At 47.2% G+C, this 18,337-nt stretch overlaps 1 protein-coding gene across 1 annotated transcript in view; it reads right to left on the bottom strand.

The window, feature by feature from the left end:
- Positions 1-18,337, bottom strand: part of MYO1D (myosin ID) — a 422,174-nt gene that overhangs the window by 92,384 nt on the left and 311,453 nt on the right. Inside the window, exon 20 of the mRNA XM_069237971.1 lies at positions 8,885-8,998. Coding sequence (XP_069094072.1) covers positions 8,885-8,998 — 114 coding nt within the window. The remainder of the gene's footprint in view (positions 1-8,884; positions 8,999-18,337) is intronic.

The raw sequence follows: 18,337 nt of genomic DNA, 5'->3' as shown, positions 1-18,337 counted from the left end.
AGAGCGTGGGGCGGAGAAGAAACAAACAGCAAGTGAGACAGGTTGTTTAAGGGGTAAAAGAACAAAGAAATGTCAGGAAGATGGCACCGCAGGGGGCTGAATAACAAGCAGAAATGTACATTTGAGAACAGGGTAGTAAAGAGGAAAAGTCCCGCATGAAGGAACGGGGGAGAGAGAATAAGGACACAGAATGATAGAAAGAAGAGGGTGAGAGAAGAGAAAGGGAAGAAGAAATGAGAGGTGGATATAAGTGAGAGAGCAAGAATGGAATAAGAGGTTTGGGAGTAAGAATGGAATAAGGAGCAAGAATGGAGGTGGGAGGAATCCTATAGAAAGGACCTGCGAGAGAGATCAACATGTAACAAGGAAAAAGGGAAGATGGACTGTCTGAGTGACCAATAGAATGACTGAATGCCACGAAATGTCATAAATGAAGTGCGTGCATGCGTATCCACGTGTGTGTGTGTATATGTCCGTTTCCATGCGTTCAAGCATATTTGCGTGGACACGGGAGACATCGGGAGGGGGTGAAATTAAAAGATGCCTGCAGGCGCTGAACAAAGTCATGGCAGTACCAGACATCAGCTGATCCCGTCTCCAGCGAGATCACCATGGAAACTCCATCCCCGATGGAGGTCGCCCTGGCAACGGGATGCTTTAGAAGCGGTGATCCTGAGCGGTGCTGGCAGGCAGAGACATTTTAGTGGGGCGCACATTAGATGAGCAATCCATCTTCCCGACCAGCAGGAGTGCGTCGAGGCGGGGTGCGGGTGCGCAGTAATGAAGCTGCTAGGCCGCCATAATTACAACCCATTTACTTCTCCGAAATATCGCTATCGCTCCAGATAATGGAGTTTTACATGGAACAGGATGCGGCAGGTGTGTGACTGATGGGTGCCCTGGGCCCCTATCAGAAACGGCCTGGTGCATTCCACGGCAGAGCAGGGCGGCAGTGCATAACGGGCATACGTTACAGGGGGGCTATGGCGCGTCGGGGTTGGGGGGGCGGCCCAACCTTGTGGTTTATTTGTGTAGAACGTTACTGATAACTAACTGGTGGCTGCCCTGCGCTGTGAGTAATGAAGAAATACACAAAGCCGAGGTACGGTGGCGCACCGGGGTCGGTCTGAGACAGAAGATAGGCCCGGGAAACAAATTAAATGTGACCCCCATTAGAGAATAACAGGCGTATTTGAACTGGTAAATACTCGCTGTATAAGGGTTTTACAATGGTAAATGGGTTTGAACTTGCTGCAGGCAATGTTTGTTTTAATATCAGGGAAATCAACAGTAAAAAAAACAAGTCCATAAAACAAGACACACGCTAATATATCGGACCAGCCCTTCGGGCACTGTCTATAGCGCACACCTCTATCGGCGAGCTCTCAGTGCTTCTTAAAGGTGGAGGATTCACAGCATGAAGCACTTCACACGGTGTGCCAATGTGCCTAACATGCCTCACACTGCCTGCCCATGCGGCCGGACGCCCCTCACTGCCCATGCATGTGCCTAACATGCCTCACACTACCTGCCCATGCGGCCGAGCACCCCTCACTGCCCGTCCATGTGCCTAACATGCCTCACATTGCCCGTCCATGTGCCTAACATGCCTCACACTGCCTGTCCATGTGGCCGGGCACATCTCACTGCCTAACCATGAGCCTAGCATGCCTCACACTGCTTGTACGTGTGGCCCGGCGCCCCTCACATGCCTCACACTGCCCGTCCATGTGCCTAACATGCCTCACATTGCCCGTCAATGTGCCTAACATGCCTCACACTGCCTGTCCATGTGGCCGGGCACATCTCACTGCCTAACCATGAGCCTAGCATGCCTCACACTGCTTGTACGTGTGGCCAGGCGCCCCTCACATGCCTCACACTGCCCATCCATGTGGCCGGGCGCCCCTCATTGCTGGACCATGTGCCTAACATGCCTCACATTGCCTGTCCATGTGGCTGGGCGCCCCTCACTGCCTGTCTGTGCCTAACATGACTCACATGGTATGTCCATACGGCCGGGTGCCCCTCACTGCCTGGCTACATGCTTAACATGCCTCATGCTACATGTCCATGTAGCCACGGCATACCTCGGTGTCTGGCCATGTGCCTATTAAGGCTAACATTGCCTGCACATATGGCCAGGCGCCCCTCACTGCCTGTCTACGTGCCTAACATGACTCCACTACATGTCCATGTTGCCACGGCATCTCAATGTACATGTGCCTCAAACACTTCTCACTGTCTATCCATGTGCCACAAGCTCCTCTTACTGTCTGTCCAAGTGTTCCAGGATTCCCTCAGTTTCTGCTCATGTGTTGCAAGCTCTCACTGTCTGGCCATTTGCCTTTCCATGAAATCCAAGTTCCTCTCAAAATGTGCCCACAAGTTCCAGGCAACTCTCACTGTCATTATACACAAGCTGCTTCCACTCTGTGTGAGTCCCAAGTTCTCTCACTGTATGTCTAAGAGCCTCATCCTCCTTGAACTGCCTGCCCATGCAACCCAAGTGCAACTCACTGCCTGTCCATGTGCAGGAAGCGCCTACTGTAGTCCATATGCTGCAGGTTCCTCTCACAGTCTGTCCATATGTTCAAGCTCCTCTCATTGTGTAAGAGTCCCAGGCTCCTCTCACTGATCATGCTTCCCAGGCGCCCCTCACTGGCTGTCCATGTGCAGGAGCACCTCCTGCAGTCCATGTGCCCCAAGTGCATCTCACTCTTTGGCCATGTGCCCCAGGTGACTCACAGTGTCTGCCCATAAACCTCAATTGCATCTCACTGTCTGTACATGGGCACCATATTAATTTCACTGTCTGTCCATGCATCCCAAACACATCTTGCTCAGCAAGAGCCTCTCACAGTCTCTCCATGTGCCACTGCCTGTTCATGTGCTCCAAGCTCCTCTCATTGTGCAAGAACCCCCAGGCTCTTCTCACTGAAGGCACACATCTCTGTTCATGCTCCCCAAGTGTCTCTCACAGTCTGTCCATGTGACCCAAGCTCCTTGCACTCTGTACGTGTCCCAAGCTCCTCACAGTCTGTCCATGTGTCACAATCTCACTCCCAGTCTGTCTATGTCGCAAGCTTCTCCCACAGTCTGTCCATGTATTCCAAGCTCCTCCTGGTCTGTCCATGTGTCCCAAGCTCCTCGCACAGTCTGTTCATGTGTCCCAAGCTGCTCTCCCCGATTGTCCATATCGCTCCACCTACGCTCACTGTCTACCAATTTGATTTTTTGCCTCACATTTGGAGTCTTATAACTAGAACACCTATTTGGATGAGCAGCGCCTGACTGTACACCTCAGGAAGATAAAATACATTCAGTCAGAGGGTGTTCATCATTTTGTGGTGTACAAAAGAACAGGGTCTCGCCTTCAGTGGTACTTAAGCATGTAAAGCTCCTGAGCGCACAGTTGGATGGTATCCTGCACCTTGAGGATATTTCTCTCTACACCAGTGCTGCACCTTAGGAAGGATCACTTAGGATGTGACGCAGGGCGGCATTCAATGCCATGTGCTTCAGAAGAGGGCACAGTGACACAAATTATACAGGGGACTAGCAGCTTATCTCCTCTCCTGCTCTAGTGAAGGTCCAGAAACATGGTACTTTACATCCTGCACTGTCCCTGACTCTGCAGTGGGTGCACTCTGCACAGTGGGATGGTACTCTACACACTGTACAGCTCACGCAGCACATATGGTTCACAGTGGGATGGTACGCTACGCATTGTACAGTTTAGGCGGCACATACGGTTCAGATTAGGATGGCACTCTAAACATTGTACAGCTCACAGTGGGATGGTATTCTACACACTGTACACCTCACAGAACACATATGGTTTACAGAGGGATGGTACTCTACACACTACTGCTCAAGCAGCACATAGGGCTCGCAGTGGGATGCTATGCTATACACTGTAGAGCTCATGCGACATGGAACATGCGGTTCACAGTGCGATGGTACGCTACACACTGTATAGCTTGGGCGGCACATGGTTCACAATGGGATGGTACCCTACACACTGTATAGCTTGGGCGGCACATGGTTCACAATGAGATGGTACCCTACACACTGTATAGCTGAGGCAGCACACAGAATTCACTTTGGGATGTACGCTACACACTGTACAGCTAAGGGGCACATAAGGTTTACAGTGGGATGGCATGCTATACACTGTACAGCTCTTGCGATACAGAACATGCAGTTCACAGTGGGATGGTACGCTCCACACTGTATAGCTCGGGCGGCACATGGTTCACAGTGGGATGGTACGCTCCACACTGTATAGCTCAGGCGGCACAAAGAATTCACTTTGGGATGTACGCTACACACTGTACACCTCAGGCGGCACATAGAGTTCACTTTGGGATGGTACGCTACACACTGTACAGCTCAGGCGACACATAGAGTTCACTTTGGGATGGTACGCTACACACTGTACAGCTCAGGCGACACATAGCATTCCCTTTGGAATGGTACGCTACACACTGTACACCTCAGGCGGCACATAGAATTCACTTTGGAATGGTACGCTACACACTGTACAGCTCAGGCGGCACATAGCATTCCCTTTGGGATGGTACACTACACACTGTACAGCTCAGGCGACACATAGAGTTCACTTTGGGATGGTACACTACACACTGTACAGCTCAGGCGGCACATAGCATTCCCTTTGGGATGGTACACTACACACTGTACAGCTTAAGTGGCACATAAGGTTTAGAGTGGGATTGTATTCTATACACTGTACAGCTCACAATGCATATACGGTTCACAATGGAATGGTACGCTACACACTGTACAGCTCACAAGGCACATATGGTTTACAGTGGGATGGTACTCTACACACTGTACAGTTCATGCAGCACTCGCAGTCGGATGGTACTCTACCCTCTGTACAGCTCACACAGCACATACAGTTCACAGTGAGATAGTACTCTACACATTGTACAGTTCACGGGGCACATCCGGTTTACAGTGGGATGGTATACTACACACTGTACAGTTCACGCGGCACATGCGGTTACAGTGGTACTCTACACACTGCACAGCTCACGGGGCCCATACGGTCTGCATAGGGATGGTACACTACACCCTCTGCTGTTCACTAGAGCACAGTGGTGCCTACATTGTTCAGTAGGGCGCTACTCCACATCCTGTGCTTCTCATAAGGCCACGTGGCATCTGTGGTGTACAGTGGGATGATACTTTACACCCTCCCTTGCTCCTCTGGACGCAGCAGCACTTACACTGTACAGCAGGGTGGTAATCCACACCCTGGACTGCTCCAGAGGGCACTAATGGCCCTTATGTTGTACAGCAAGATGGCGCCCCACAGCTGGGACCACTCATCAGGGCACCAGGGCATTCATGGGGTACTGCTGGATGTTACTTAACACCCCGGACTGCTCATGGGGGCATGGCAGCACCTGCGGTGCACTGCAGGGTGGTACTTTAAACCCCCTGTAATGCTAAAGATAATGTGGCCGTGTAAAGTAGGGGGCTGGGTCCATTTAAAGAGCCCTTAGGGTGTTCTGACCGAAGTTGTATATGTAACTTCTAAACGACCTTGGATAGAAAAAGTACCTAGTACAAGAGGAGAAACGGCCTAATCGTTAATCGTGGCCTGGTATCGAAACGAAGATGCACCTTAAAACTGTTCAAACGTGCATCAATTATCATACATCACATCTAGAGCAAACACAATAGAAAAGATGCACTTTATCATAGATTATGCGTGCACAATATTTAGTGAGAGTGCAAGTATAATAAAGACGTGAGAAGGTACTTCCAAACTCCTTCACCATTTAGGTGTGAACACACGGGTTGTGCAATGTGCGCCTTCCCGAAGAAAAGGCGCATCAGACATCAAGGCCATCAAAAAAGAAGACACTGAACCTTTGAACGGACTTGGCTGCATCCTTATATCATTGGGTACATAACAGTGATATTTTTATTCTGTTTTTCGTTTTGCACTTTGCTCAACACGTGTTCAGAACTATGTGGTGATGTGCAGTATTGTCAATACTTTGCAACTTGTTTCCCACGCATAATCGATTCTAAAGTGCATTTTTACTATTGCCTTTGCGCAAGGTGTGTTGCATGACAACTGATATATGCTTATATAATTTTGAAATACATAATTCTTTTAATACCAGGACACAGTCAGACTGTTTCCTCTTGTATTATGTACTTTTAGTACTCATGGACATTGGGGTGTCTCGTAGACGTTACAAAGATGATGTAGTAGCACTTTTGTAAAAAAAGTACACCAATATCCTCAGTCGTGCACTTCTCATGGTACCACCGCGCCACTTTCACGAGAGCGCAAAATGGCACTTTCATGCATACATGACATCTTAGCGCTACCTTGCAATGATAACACTTCTGTATTGTGTTCCAACAGGTCAGCGGGGGCATGTACTCTGATGCCCTGGCATGCATGGGCATGCTCTCTGCAGCCTGCCATATTTAGAGCTCTCTGCCCGCCTGGTGGAGATCTCTATGCCTTCAGAGCAGCTGCTGCCACAGCTGGTCCTGTAAAGGTACTGCAAGCTTTCTGAGCACCCGCCATGTTTCATGCGGCCTTTAAGCCAACATTTTTATATTTCAAAAACAAGCCTCCAAAGGAGGAATTTATTTTTGAAAACAACAAATGACTGACACCCTGGGAGATTTATTTCAGGGTCTGGAGGCCATCCTTTATTTTTTATGTTCAGGGCCGCCACGCTTTTCCTGCCACTTTCGAACAGGAAACAAAGTATGTTTAAAAGTCTGCTCTAGATAGGCTGGGTTAGTATGCTAGTAGCTACTTAAGACTATCGAGCCGATGTTTTTCACTGCCAAAGCCAGCAGGGTCCCCGCCAGCGGAAACGTAACAGTTCGCCAGACCTTAAATGGGGCGGACAGACTATCAGTTTGATGGACACAGTACTCCAACAAGTTTGTAATGGTGTATCCTGGCAGCCAACCTCCGAATAATCCCTTTAGTTTTCTGGCAGCCATTTCTGCAGGTGCGGTCTTAACTTTAGAAGCCCGGCCTGAGTTCTTAAGTGAGGAGGTATGCACACAGAATACGCTGCCACCTATGCAAACTCTCTGAGCTTAAGTCTGGTCTTGGTTTTGTATGGGATGATTTTTTTCTTAATGCAAACCAAAAGGTGAAGAGTTCGAAACACAGGTATCTGTGTTTCGAAATCCTAATGTTCTGGTTAGTATTGAGAAACTTTCCTATATGAAACCAAGACCAGACTTAAGTCCTTCTTTAAGTCTATAAGCAGCTAATCAATGCTCCTCTGTGCAGTGATGAGATGACCCTTCCTCCATTGTAATTCCACTAATAGTCATCATCGGTGGTTCCCAACCGCTGGACCTCTGTTGACCCCCACTTTATTCAATCCTGGAACCCAGGGTCCACCAATGAATCATTACTGGAATCTTGGGACCCCCCCCCCCCACTGACTCTTTACTGAAAGCTGGTGACCTAATCTGTTAATATTATATCATTTTCTAAGCAGTCGCGGATCACCTGATGAAGCTTAGCGGACCCCCAGGGGTCCCTGGACCAAAAGTTGGGAAGCACTGATCTATATAGATTACTTTGTGGTGGTCTGGAAGTCACAGTCTGAATAGATTATTGGTCGCTCAAATCACAGAAACCACCATTTATGGGTAAGGCAGATACAGATGAATCCTTTGTATCTTACACAAGTTGGCCCAATAAGACTCAGGTGCTTTGCAATCTCAGTTACATATTGTGGCCCATCATTTACCGTCACTCCTAACCTACAAATGATACAGGTTAACAGAGCTGTCCCCATGTTCTTCAGACACATAGTTTGCATACAGATCTATGTGTCTGCTCTGTTGCCCATCACCAGTATTCCCTTCCTGGATTCACGTGAAGCACGATTTCATCCAACCAGTATTCAAGTTGTAGTAGGCCTCGGACTTCTATTCAGGTGGCATCTTGTTCGTCCAAACTCTTGTCATGTGTCACCACAACAAAGAAAAATATCTGTAGGTCGGTATATGTTTGACACACCTGACGCCCCTGAATAGCATCAACCATACTGCAACCGATCCAATCAAAGGGACTTGTACGTACCTCAAAAATGCATTAGCTCCATGGGCCCCCTCTGGTCACATTCAAGGGCTACTGCATTATCTATAAGGCAGTTAAGGCAAGTATGACACAAAATCCATTGCAACCAAGATTAAGCCCTATAGAGGACATTGCGCAACAACCATAGCAGCATCGGCATGCTTCAACCCAGAAAACGAAGACAGGAACGGACAAGACTTCAAGCCTTCTCCTGATAGGAAGGCTCTTGAACTCCAACCTGAGCACGACCCCATTGACTCCATCTCTTCTACACTTCTGAAACTTGTTGAAAACCCACATATTCAAGTAATGCTTCAGGGCACCATGTTCACCCACCTATTCCACTCTGCTTTAAGGGGAGGAATGCTGTCTGTTCTCTTTATGGCATATGCCGGCTACCTAATTCACTGTTGCTCATTTATACCATCGACCTCGTTCCCTACCTCTTGTACTCTACTCTACAGTCCTTATGTTCTGATGGAACTCTGCTCCCTGCTGAACATTTGTAACGCCAATTACTATACACCACTTAGTTCCTCTCTGTGCAATACAGGTTGCACACTTACATATTACTTTGTCAACTAAGTCTGCCTCATGGTGCAAGTTGAATCGCAGTCTATGACTACCTCACTGTACCACTGGGTATATTCTTGACAGTGTGGGTAGCAACACTTACGATATATAGTGTAATTTTCTGCTAACAAGGACAGAGGAATTATTGCATTGTAAAGCAAGATGGTACTCTAGATTAGTACTGCTTAGAGTAGCACTTACGTTGTACAGCGGGATAGTGTTCATGACTTTGTACTGCTTGCTGGGGTCCATCTTGTACAGATGTCGGTCTGTGATGAGAATGGCACGATCTTCCACCTTATTAAATCTGTTTATCTGCAAAAGACATACAGATGTATTAAAGTCAGCTGAAAACACCTGCAAAAGACATACAGATGTATTAAAGTCAAGTGAAAGCTGTGCAGTGATCACCAGGCAACAGCAGATAGATTGTGATGGAGAGAGCAGTAGTAGGTAGTGCTTTAAACATGCCTGTCTGTAGCACATACACAACTACAGTCACAGTCCTATCAGATGCATACCACAGACCTTTAGCATGTGGTACTACCTGCAAATATATATTACTTTACAGAGACTGACATTTGTAAACTACTGCAAAGACTGACTCAAAGCACATCTGGCCCACATCTAAAAACTAACCTAGGGTTTGGACAGGCCTATATCTGTAAACGAACCTGTAGAACTGGCAACTTCACATCATCTGATTAGAATGTAGGACAGACGTAAATCTACTTTTACAAACTAACCTGTGTGGTAAATATAGGCCCAAATCCACACACTAACCTGTGAGGTTGGCATAGGCCCATATTTTCACATTAACCTGAAGAGTCAGCAGGACCAAATCTGCTAACTAACTTGTAGGGAATACTTAGATACACTTCTGCAAGGTAACCTATAGGGCTTACACAGAACCACATCTGGAAACTAACATGTAGGGTAGCCACAGATCAACAACTACAAACTTGGAAAAAAAACATCAATGCAAACATAATGTTAGAGTTGGCAGGACGCATTTTGCAAACTGACCTCCAGGGAACATTTTGATCCATTTCTGCAAACTGACCTGCAAGGAAGACTTAGGTTCACATCTACAAATGAACCTGTTGGGATGGCATTGAACTACTCCATCTGCAAACTAACTGAAGGGTTGACTTGGGCCTAGTTCTCCAAATAAACTGCAGAACAAATCGACTCGTCCTTTTATGCTAACATTTAAGGCTTCACACTGGAAAAATAACTGTAAGGCAAACATTGTCTGTCTTTACAAAGTAACCCACAGGAGAGTTAGGTAACCTAAACCAATCTCTAATGCAGATTGTTAGCATGATTTACAGTATGGTGAATGGGTTACTCTATCAAAAATGTGACAGATATCCTGTCCATCTTATTACAAGTTCATTATATCCTATGGCATTTGTAATAAGACGCATTTGTGACAGAGTATCCATCCGAAAAAACCCTAAATTTTGTAAACTATACTGTAGGACAGCGATTCCGAACCTGTGGTCCGGGGACCTCTGGGGGTCCGCGACGTCGTAGAAAATGAAATTATATTAACAGATTACATCCCCTGCTTTTAGTAATAACTCAGTGGGGGGGTCCATGGAGTCCAAATATGATTCAGTGGGGGTCCCCGGGTTACAGTAATGATAAAGTGGGGGTCCACAGAAGCCAAAAGGTTGGGAACCACTGCTGTAGGACAATTTCCAGCAGTTGTGTCATTCCACCAAAATCAGAGGGGTAGCAGAAGTGATAGTACATATTTTGTAACTCTCAATGACAATGAAGACAAACCTATCCTGCAATTTCGCCCCCCTATGATGAACTGTTGTACTTTTGGATGCAACAGAACGATTTACAGAGTCAAAGGCAAAGGTACAGTCGATAAATGATTTAAGAGGTAGCTGGCGTCTCGGAACAGAAGTGGACTGTTAATGCATTATGATGCAGCGTTCTTCAAATTATGTCTGTTCAGCTCTTTCTGAAACTGAAGCTGGTTTAGGGCAGTCCTGATGATTACAGGGGTGGTGTTCCAGATCCTCCATGCACAGATAGAGGAGACCCTTTGCCTAGTTAGTTATTTTTCTTTTTTTACACACCTTTGCCTCCACGTCTTCTGATGTCCTGGATGTAGATGTTCTGAGAGTCACCACATATGGTCTCAACTAACAGGGTAAGAAAGCAGTTTATAGGGTTTTAAGCAACTACACATGAAAAGCAATTGGTTCTTCTAGATGATGCCCACTGTGTTACATCCCATCAGCAAACTTACATGTTGGGCGGCCTCAGGCCACCTCCACAAATTCAGCAGCAGGTTAGAGCAAGGCCCTTTTTGAAAATCTCAATGCACAGTGGATTTGTACTACCAGCTATAAACAGAACCAGCAACAAGTCGTAAGTCAAGCTGTTAACTAATTCTGTTCAGAGTTTTAGGCCATTTCTGTGTGGACTTCCAGTTCAGTCTACTCTCTTCATTTAAGGGCAAGGTCAAAACTCATTTGAACATGCCTTCTTCCGCAACAGCACGGATGAGAGAAGGCAGTGAGATTGGGTAGAGTATAGATGAAGCTGCTCATCCACTGTAGGTTGCTAGGAATAATGAGCAGCCTCCTGCAGTGAGGTTTATAATTTTGCTGCCAGGAGATTGTTGCTAGCAGTATTTGTGAGTGAGGACATTTTCACTGGCACTAAGGTGCTGAAGGTTGATGGAAATATTGACAGATAGGAGGCCAGCCTAATGGTGAAATGGACTGAGTGCTATTAAAATCAATGAGCGGTGGTTTGCAATGAAGAAAAATGGTTGGTAGTGATGAGTGCTTGGCAGCCGCAGGGAATGGTTGGCAGTAAGGAGGAATGGTCGGGAGGAGGCACTTGGCTATGAGTCGAGATGTCACCAGTCTTTGAGGCTCTTGTTTGCCCCACTATTCATAGGTGTGCTGCCTGGATCACCGGAGAGCACCATTGTTTGCCGAAAGGAGCGACTGTGGAGCTACAGCAGGACTCCACTAGCCCTTGAAGCAGAGATTGAGGAGCAAGAAGACGAACTCCTGAGTGCAGATCAGAAAGAGTTCCCAGCTACAGAGGGCCTGCGTGCCACTCCATGAGTTGCGGAAGCTCAATATGGAAGGGCACACTCAGGCATTGTACAGTGAATCAGCATCTGACAATGATTTAGGAAAGGTAGGATCATGCACTGGAGACTGCACCTGAGAAGCCTCTATGCGAATGACTGCAAGGGCATGGTGCCTGTCCATGCCGTCTGGGGTATTACATGGGCCCCACTTTGGCTTGGTGAAGGTATAAAGTTGCAGACTTTTTTGAATCCTGGCATCACACACTTCCTGAGACTGGCCTTGCACCTGCTTTTCAAGGCCTAAGTTGTGGCTACACTACTGACCATTTAACTCCCTTCTTCATGTGGGAGTCAGCTGCGGCACCCCACATTTACCCAGACTTATGGACCTCCTGTACTAGCTCACTAAAGTACTGCTAGCTACTGATGCAACAACAGTCTCACCGCTCTAGTGCCTTTCTGATGCACCTCTGGTGTTACCTTTGTTCCAAACATACACATTGTTGTCCACCTTCATTGCTGAGAGGTACTATGAAGACTCTACACGTCCTGGCCTAAACATCCGAAACAGCTACTCTTTTAGGATGCCCTCACAGGAAAGTCTAAGAGGGTTCACTTATTGCACGCATCCCCTGTCATGACAGAGTCAGTGCTAGACAGTGTACTGTGAGTACTGGAGTCAATCACAGTCTCCTGTGCAGCTGTGCAGGGGGGAAGTGCTGGGACAAATGCCAAAATTAAGTCAACACGAGCTTATATCTCATCTTTCTAAACTAGACTTTAGGCTCCATGAAAGGTCGATGCTGTCCTGCAGTAGAGGACCAACGTGAACAGGCTCCCAGAATGTCAAAATGTGGACAGGAACCATGGGCACTACACAAAAATATAGTATATTAGGAATACAGGAATTGCCAGGAATAATATTCAGATGTCATGAGCCTGTAGAACAAACAGCAAAATTGCATGCTGTCATTTGTACGCCCCTTCCTCACTGACCTGTTAGGGATAACCTTTTCACCATTCTTGGAATTTCAAAAGTCCCATAGGGCATGCTCTCCTTATGCAAACTCCTCAAGGCCATATTAGCATGCGTGTTTGTCACCAAATGGTATACAGATCATTATAGCCTCTAACAAGAAGGGTGAACGTTCTAATACAAAAAACACATGATTGTTATCTCTGCTGACTTCTCGGCAAAATGAATCTAAAGGTGAATACGTTCCTAGCCCTGCGTCCACAACACAGGAAATGGGATATTTGCAAATGGCCTCTTGGAGCCAGCCATTGTGTTGATCACTGTGGAGGAAGCAGAGGACCAGGAGAAGGTCCTGGAGTACTTTGATTTTAACACCACTGACACGTACATACTGACTAGTTCGAGATCCTCTTTGCCAGAGCCACTATAGCACAACTATGTCAACAACAGGTCTCCTGCTGATCTAGCTGCTGAAAAGGAGAGACTGGAGTCTGCCAAGAGATACTGGCCTTCTAAAGATCACTCATCAGGAGGGCATCCTAGAAGGGACTAAGACGGATCAATTGCAACCCTTCCACAAACCATGACTTCATACCTGACCCTCATGTAACAATTCCTCATTAGACACTGGCCAACACTGTCTAATTCTACTGCCCTCTTCTGGGAACCGGAACACTGACTTCCCAGGTGCCCACCTTTCCAGAGAGCGGTCCAGGACTGTCAATATGGGACATCTTTTGTGTTCTAGGGGTTGTAATGGAAACTGGAACTCAACTTCTTCCATGGGCTACCAGACTCAAGAAGCTTCACAGACACAGTGGCCCAAGCTGGTTCTCCAAAAAAACCTCACCAGGTTTACACTCTCTTTATCCAATAGGTTGTGTACAGGTAGACTGCTGAAGATGTGAATGCTCTACCCACCTCACCACAGTTACAGTTTAGAATGTTCACTATTAAAGTGCAGAGTCCCCTGCTCTTTCTCTCTTGGTGCACCATTATCTTACTTCAGTGAGTATCCTACCTGTTATACAGTTGCATTTTGTTCTAGACCCCTTTTTTGTCCCTCAGAAACCTCCACCTCCCTAATTTTGCTCGCTCCTATGCAACATTTTGCTCAGTACCCTGTTTGCACTTTTATCTCATTCAGGATGGTTCTGCTGTTTTCCCTCCTTCCACTCCCTCCGTTTTGGCTCACACATCGCACACCATTCTCCCACCTCCTTCTGGCCATGCTCTGCCTCCCATTTAGCTCTCCTGATCATCTGATGTTATCATGCAGTCTAAGGCTCACATCCAGGTAACATGGGACCTTCAGCCCGATCACATGCACCTGTCTCAGGGCCCTTCACATACTGTCTTTCAGTGTCAATGGGCTCTTGCAGTATGTAGTTAGAAAAACACTGTCTTTTCGGTCAACAAAGACACCAGAATTTCCACTTCTCCAAGAAGCACACCTCTCATCAATGGAAATGTTGAAGCTTCAAAGTGGTGGATGCATGCAATATCTTGGTTAGGGACCAACAGTCAAAGGGGAGGATGAAAATTATTTTATGACAATCACTACCAGTCGCATTACTTAAGGCCTGCATCGACAATGAAACCTGCTAGGGATCAATTCAAGTAGTGGGCTTTGTGCATGCTGCAAATGGGTTTAAACTCACCTTCTTCAGACTGACTAGGAAGGTTTAAACAGTGGTGGGAAGAAACTGGAATTTGACTGTAGAGCCTTTTTGGAAAGCTATTGGTTGCCACAGGAGAATAAGGTTTTATGCTAGACCTTGTGCCATTGCTTGGTGGCTGCTGCACCACTGCAAGAGAGATTATGACCCATATTATCTACATGGCGGTCGAGACCGCCACGCCTGCGGAAATTACCACCACCGGCATGGCGGTCTTGACCGCCATTTAAATACAAAGGGAAGACCGCCACAGGCGGTCCTCCGCCATTGCCAGGCTGCTGTCGCCAGGCAGCCTGACGATGGCGGATTACATTATCCGACAGGGCAGTGCTGCAAGCAGTGCTGCCCTCCAGATAATGTACCCTGTTTCCCCCAGCCTTTCCCTGGCGGGTCCCCTCACCAAGGAAAAGCTGGTGGAAGGGGTGCTCTGGTTAGCTCAGGGGTGCAGTTAGCATGGGCAGTGCAGGGGCCCCGTGCAGTGCCCCATCACGCAGGTCGATCTGCGCGACGGGTGCTGCTGCACCCGCCGCACACCAACATTGGCGGCGGCTCCATTTGGAGCCGCTGTCAATGTTAAGGCCCTTTTCCCTGCTGGGCCAGAGGGCGGAAACACTGTTTCTGCCCGCCGGCCCAGCAGGGAAAACATTATACGGCCGGCGGGGGGTTGTCGCGCTGGCAGTCTTCTGTAGACCACCAGCGCTGATCTCATAATGAGGGCCTATATGTTTGTGCATGTTTATACATAGTATTTGCTTGCATACTAACTTCTGCCTTACTTTTGGATAATGCCTTATCATTGGTGATGTCCTGTGGTATTCTGAAAGGTGACATTCCATATAGTGTCTCAAACGAAAAACGACAGGACTTGGGAGTCACTGGAGGATGCACGCATATACGTACAAGCTTCCTTCAGAAAAGAGGCCGGTATGATCACACATAAAGACCTTCCCTGGTGATAATGAGGGGTCAGTGACCTCTATCCAATCTCTGGGGGTGGAGAGCAAAGCCTGAATAAGGGGTTACATGATGAGGGATACGATGTTGTGCAGGAAGAAATCTTGCGACTTCTGTGACCAGTGCAGGTGCTGCTGGAGGCTACATTAAGGACACCCCTGTAAGCTACAACGTGCCCAGAGCAGGATTCTGTGGAAGCAGTTGACCCGGGCTAAATATGACTATAAGTCTCTGTTTACGTCTCAGGCGGAACATGCACTATAGTCCAAACTGACAACACAGAGCCTTCAGATGGTAGCATTTCAGACGACAAAATTAATGAGGCCATTGTCAATATGTGTTCTACCAAAGCATCTGGTGATCACGAATTTCCCTTGGAATTCTATAATATTAACAAAGACAAGCTCTCACACGTTATGCAATTTATTTAATGATGTCCAGAGGCGAGGTTGGCTGAGTCCAGAATTCAATCAAGCCAATATTTTGCTTACCCCAAAGCCTGGTAGGGATCCTTTGAGTGTGCACTATTTACAGGTCCATAGTATTATTAAACAAGAACATTCTGGCCAAATCTGTGCATCTCCTATTGCAGGTTAGAAAAGATTGGGAGCAAATGTTAACCTTAACTTCGGACAGAGAAGGCAACTGGCCTTGTGCACTAGGGCTAAATTTTCAGACTGTTAAAACCGCTGGTCTGTGACCGAAATTAATAAACAAGATTTGATAGCTGTATACAATGCCTATGGAACTGCTGTCTTGTAAAGGATTTCTCTTAGCCTCGTTCTCTATGAAGTGCAGGACTCAGCAGGATTGCCTGCTTGCCCTCTTCTTTTATACTGGCTCCTGAACCTTTAGCACCCAAATTATGAAAGTCTCCTGCCATCAAGAGGGATAAGCAAGTTCACGGGTCACCAAAATCTTTTTCCATACGTGGATGACATTCTCTAGATGATGCCAGAGCTTATGACCCGAATACCAGGTGTCATATCTACAATCGAGTTCTCTAGCATCTCAGGTTACTGCATCAATTGGACCAAATCTACTACCAAATCAGACCTGGGTGATCATCCTAAAGTGGGTACCTCGAAACCTTAAATACCTAGGTATCCTTATCAATCCAGACTTGAAGGCTATAGTATGTGACGATATTCAGCTCCTTCTCCAAAGAGTGTTGCAATATTCTGCTCTTTGGTATGGTTTCCAAATGTTATTATGGGGGCAAGGTCCCAATAAGATTAACAATGGCCCGAGATTGAATTATTTTTTTGCCATGCTATGCCATAAGATCCCTATCACCACCCTGTTGGAGACTGACTCTTAAAGGAATTCTTCTGCAGCCCAGATAAGTTTAAGCTTAAGCCCTCTAAATTGCATGCTACCACTGTGCCTCAAATGAAGTTCTTCCACCTCACACACGAGCTGACACATTTGGTCTACATCCCACCCACTGCCTGACCGAAGCCCCTCTGGGTGCTACATGAGACATTTTCTGGCTACGAAGGAAGACTTGGATTTAATCTGCAACAAAACCCTTCTGACAATGAAACTCAAAAACCTGATGATGAACGCTACTGAGCTGGCCTGGTGCACTGTCCATAAACTTTATAGTGTGGGCTGCAACACACTAGGGCACCCCTTTATGCAGAAAGGTAGGGTGTAAGATAGGTAACACTGAAATAGGATGGCGGGTTAGATGCCAGCTTACTCATCACAGACAACTTATTACACAAAGAACACTTGACATCCTTCCAAAAAAAATCCATAACAGCTTTGATTTAAGCCCCCCTCAAATGTAGCACTACAATCAATTCACCCAATGTGTGAGATCAAAGCTGGGGAAGCAGCACTATATTCTGCCCCTGCCCTATTTTGTAAGTACTTTAACAAGTGGGGCATGTTTGGGAGAGTATTAGTGGAGCAATAAACGGCCTACGCTTCTCCACCCTGATGGCTGCAGATCTTCTATCCAGTTGGCAGTAGAAACTCTCGCTACAGAGTTCTCTGCTGAGTGGTTCAGTATTCCTGGGTTTTTATTATAGGGGACTTAGGAAGGCCAGGTTCCAAATTTAGTTTTTTCAAAATCTTGCATGAATGCCACTGATCCCCAAACAAATGACTACTAGTCATGAGTCCCTCCTTGCTGTGTTGAAGATGCAATCAACCAGGTTGTGATTTGCACCACATCCTGTGGTCCTGCCATAACCTTATGACTTTATACTGGAAATGTTAGTTAGCGACAGCCCTTGCTATTACAAAAGTGTGTGTATTTGGACTCAAGAAGACCTTAACAATACCAATGTCTTCGACCTGCTGCTCAGAAATGGTGACTATGGGCGACCTGCTGCTCAGAAATGATGAATGCAACACTTAGGACCTCATTACGAGCGTGGCGGTCTATAGTCCGTCACACTCGTGATGGCAGTCAGGTCTGCCACAGAAGTGGCATTCGACTGCCACATTACAACCCTGGCGGTCTCATCCCAGCAGCCTGGCGGAGATCGTAATCCGCCAGTGTACCGCTGCATGCAGCAATGCCGGCCGGATTACAGCCTTGTTCTTCTCTAGCCTTTTCATGGTGGTTACAGAGCCATAAAAAGGCTGGCAGAGAACAAGTGCAGGGGGCCACAGTGGGGCCCTACACTGCCCATGCACTTGGCATGGGCAGTGCACGCCCCCGCCCAGCACCCTTGCAATGTTCTCTGTCTGCTTTGCAGACAGTGAAAAGCAGACAGTGAACATTGCAAGGGTGCTGGTGCACCCTGCTGGCTACAGCATTGCCACTGGCTCAATTACGAGCCAGAGACCCTGCTGTAGCCTGTTTCCTACTAGGCCAGCAGAGGTTTCCGCTCGCCGACCTAGCGGGAAACTCCTAATAACTCCGGCGGGGAGGTCGCCACAAACGCAGGGGCCACCCTGTCAGGAGTCAGGCAGATGGATTTTCCCATCCGCCAAACCCGAAATGAGGCCCTTAA

Source organism: Pleurodeles waltl, chromosome 6 (genome assembly GCF_031143425.1).
Source record: "Pleurodeles waltl isolate 20211129_DDA chromosome 6, aPleWal1.hap1.20221129, whole genome shotgun sequence".
Taxonomy (NCBI): domain Eukaryota; kingdom Metazoa; phylum Chordata; class Amphibia; order Caudata; family Salamandridae; genus Pleurodeles; species Pleurodeles waltl.
Note: the sequence above shows the minus strand (reverse complement) of the source record. Positions and strands in the feature narration are given on the sequence as shown.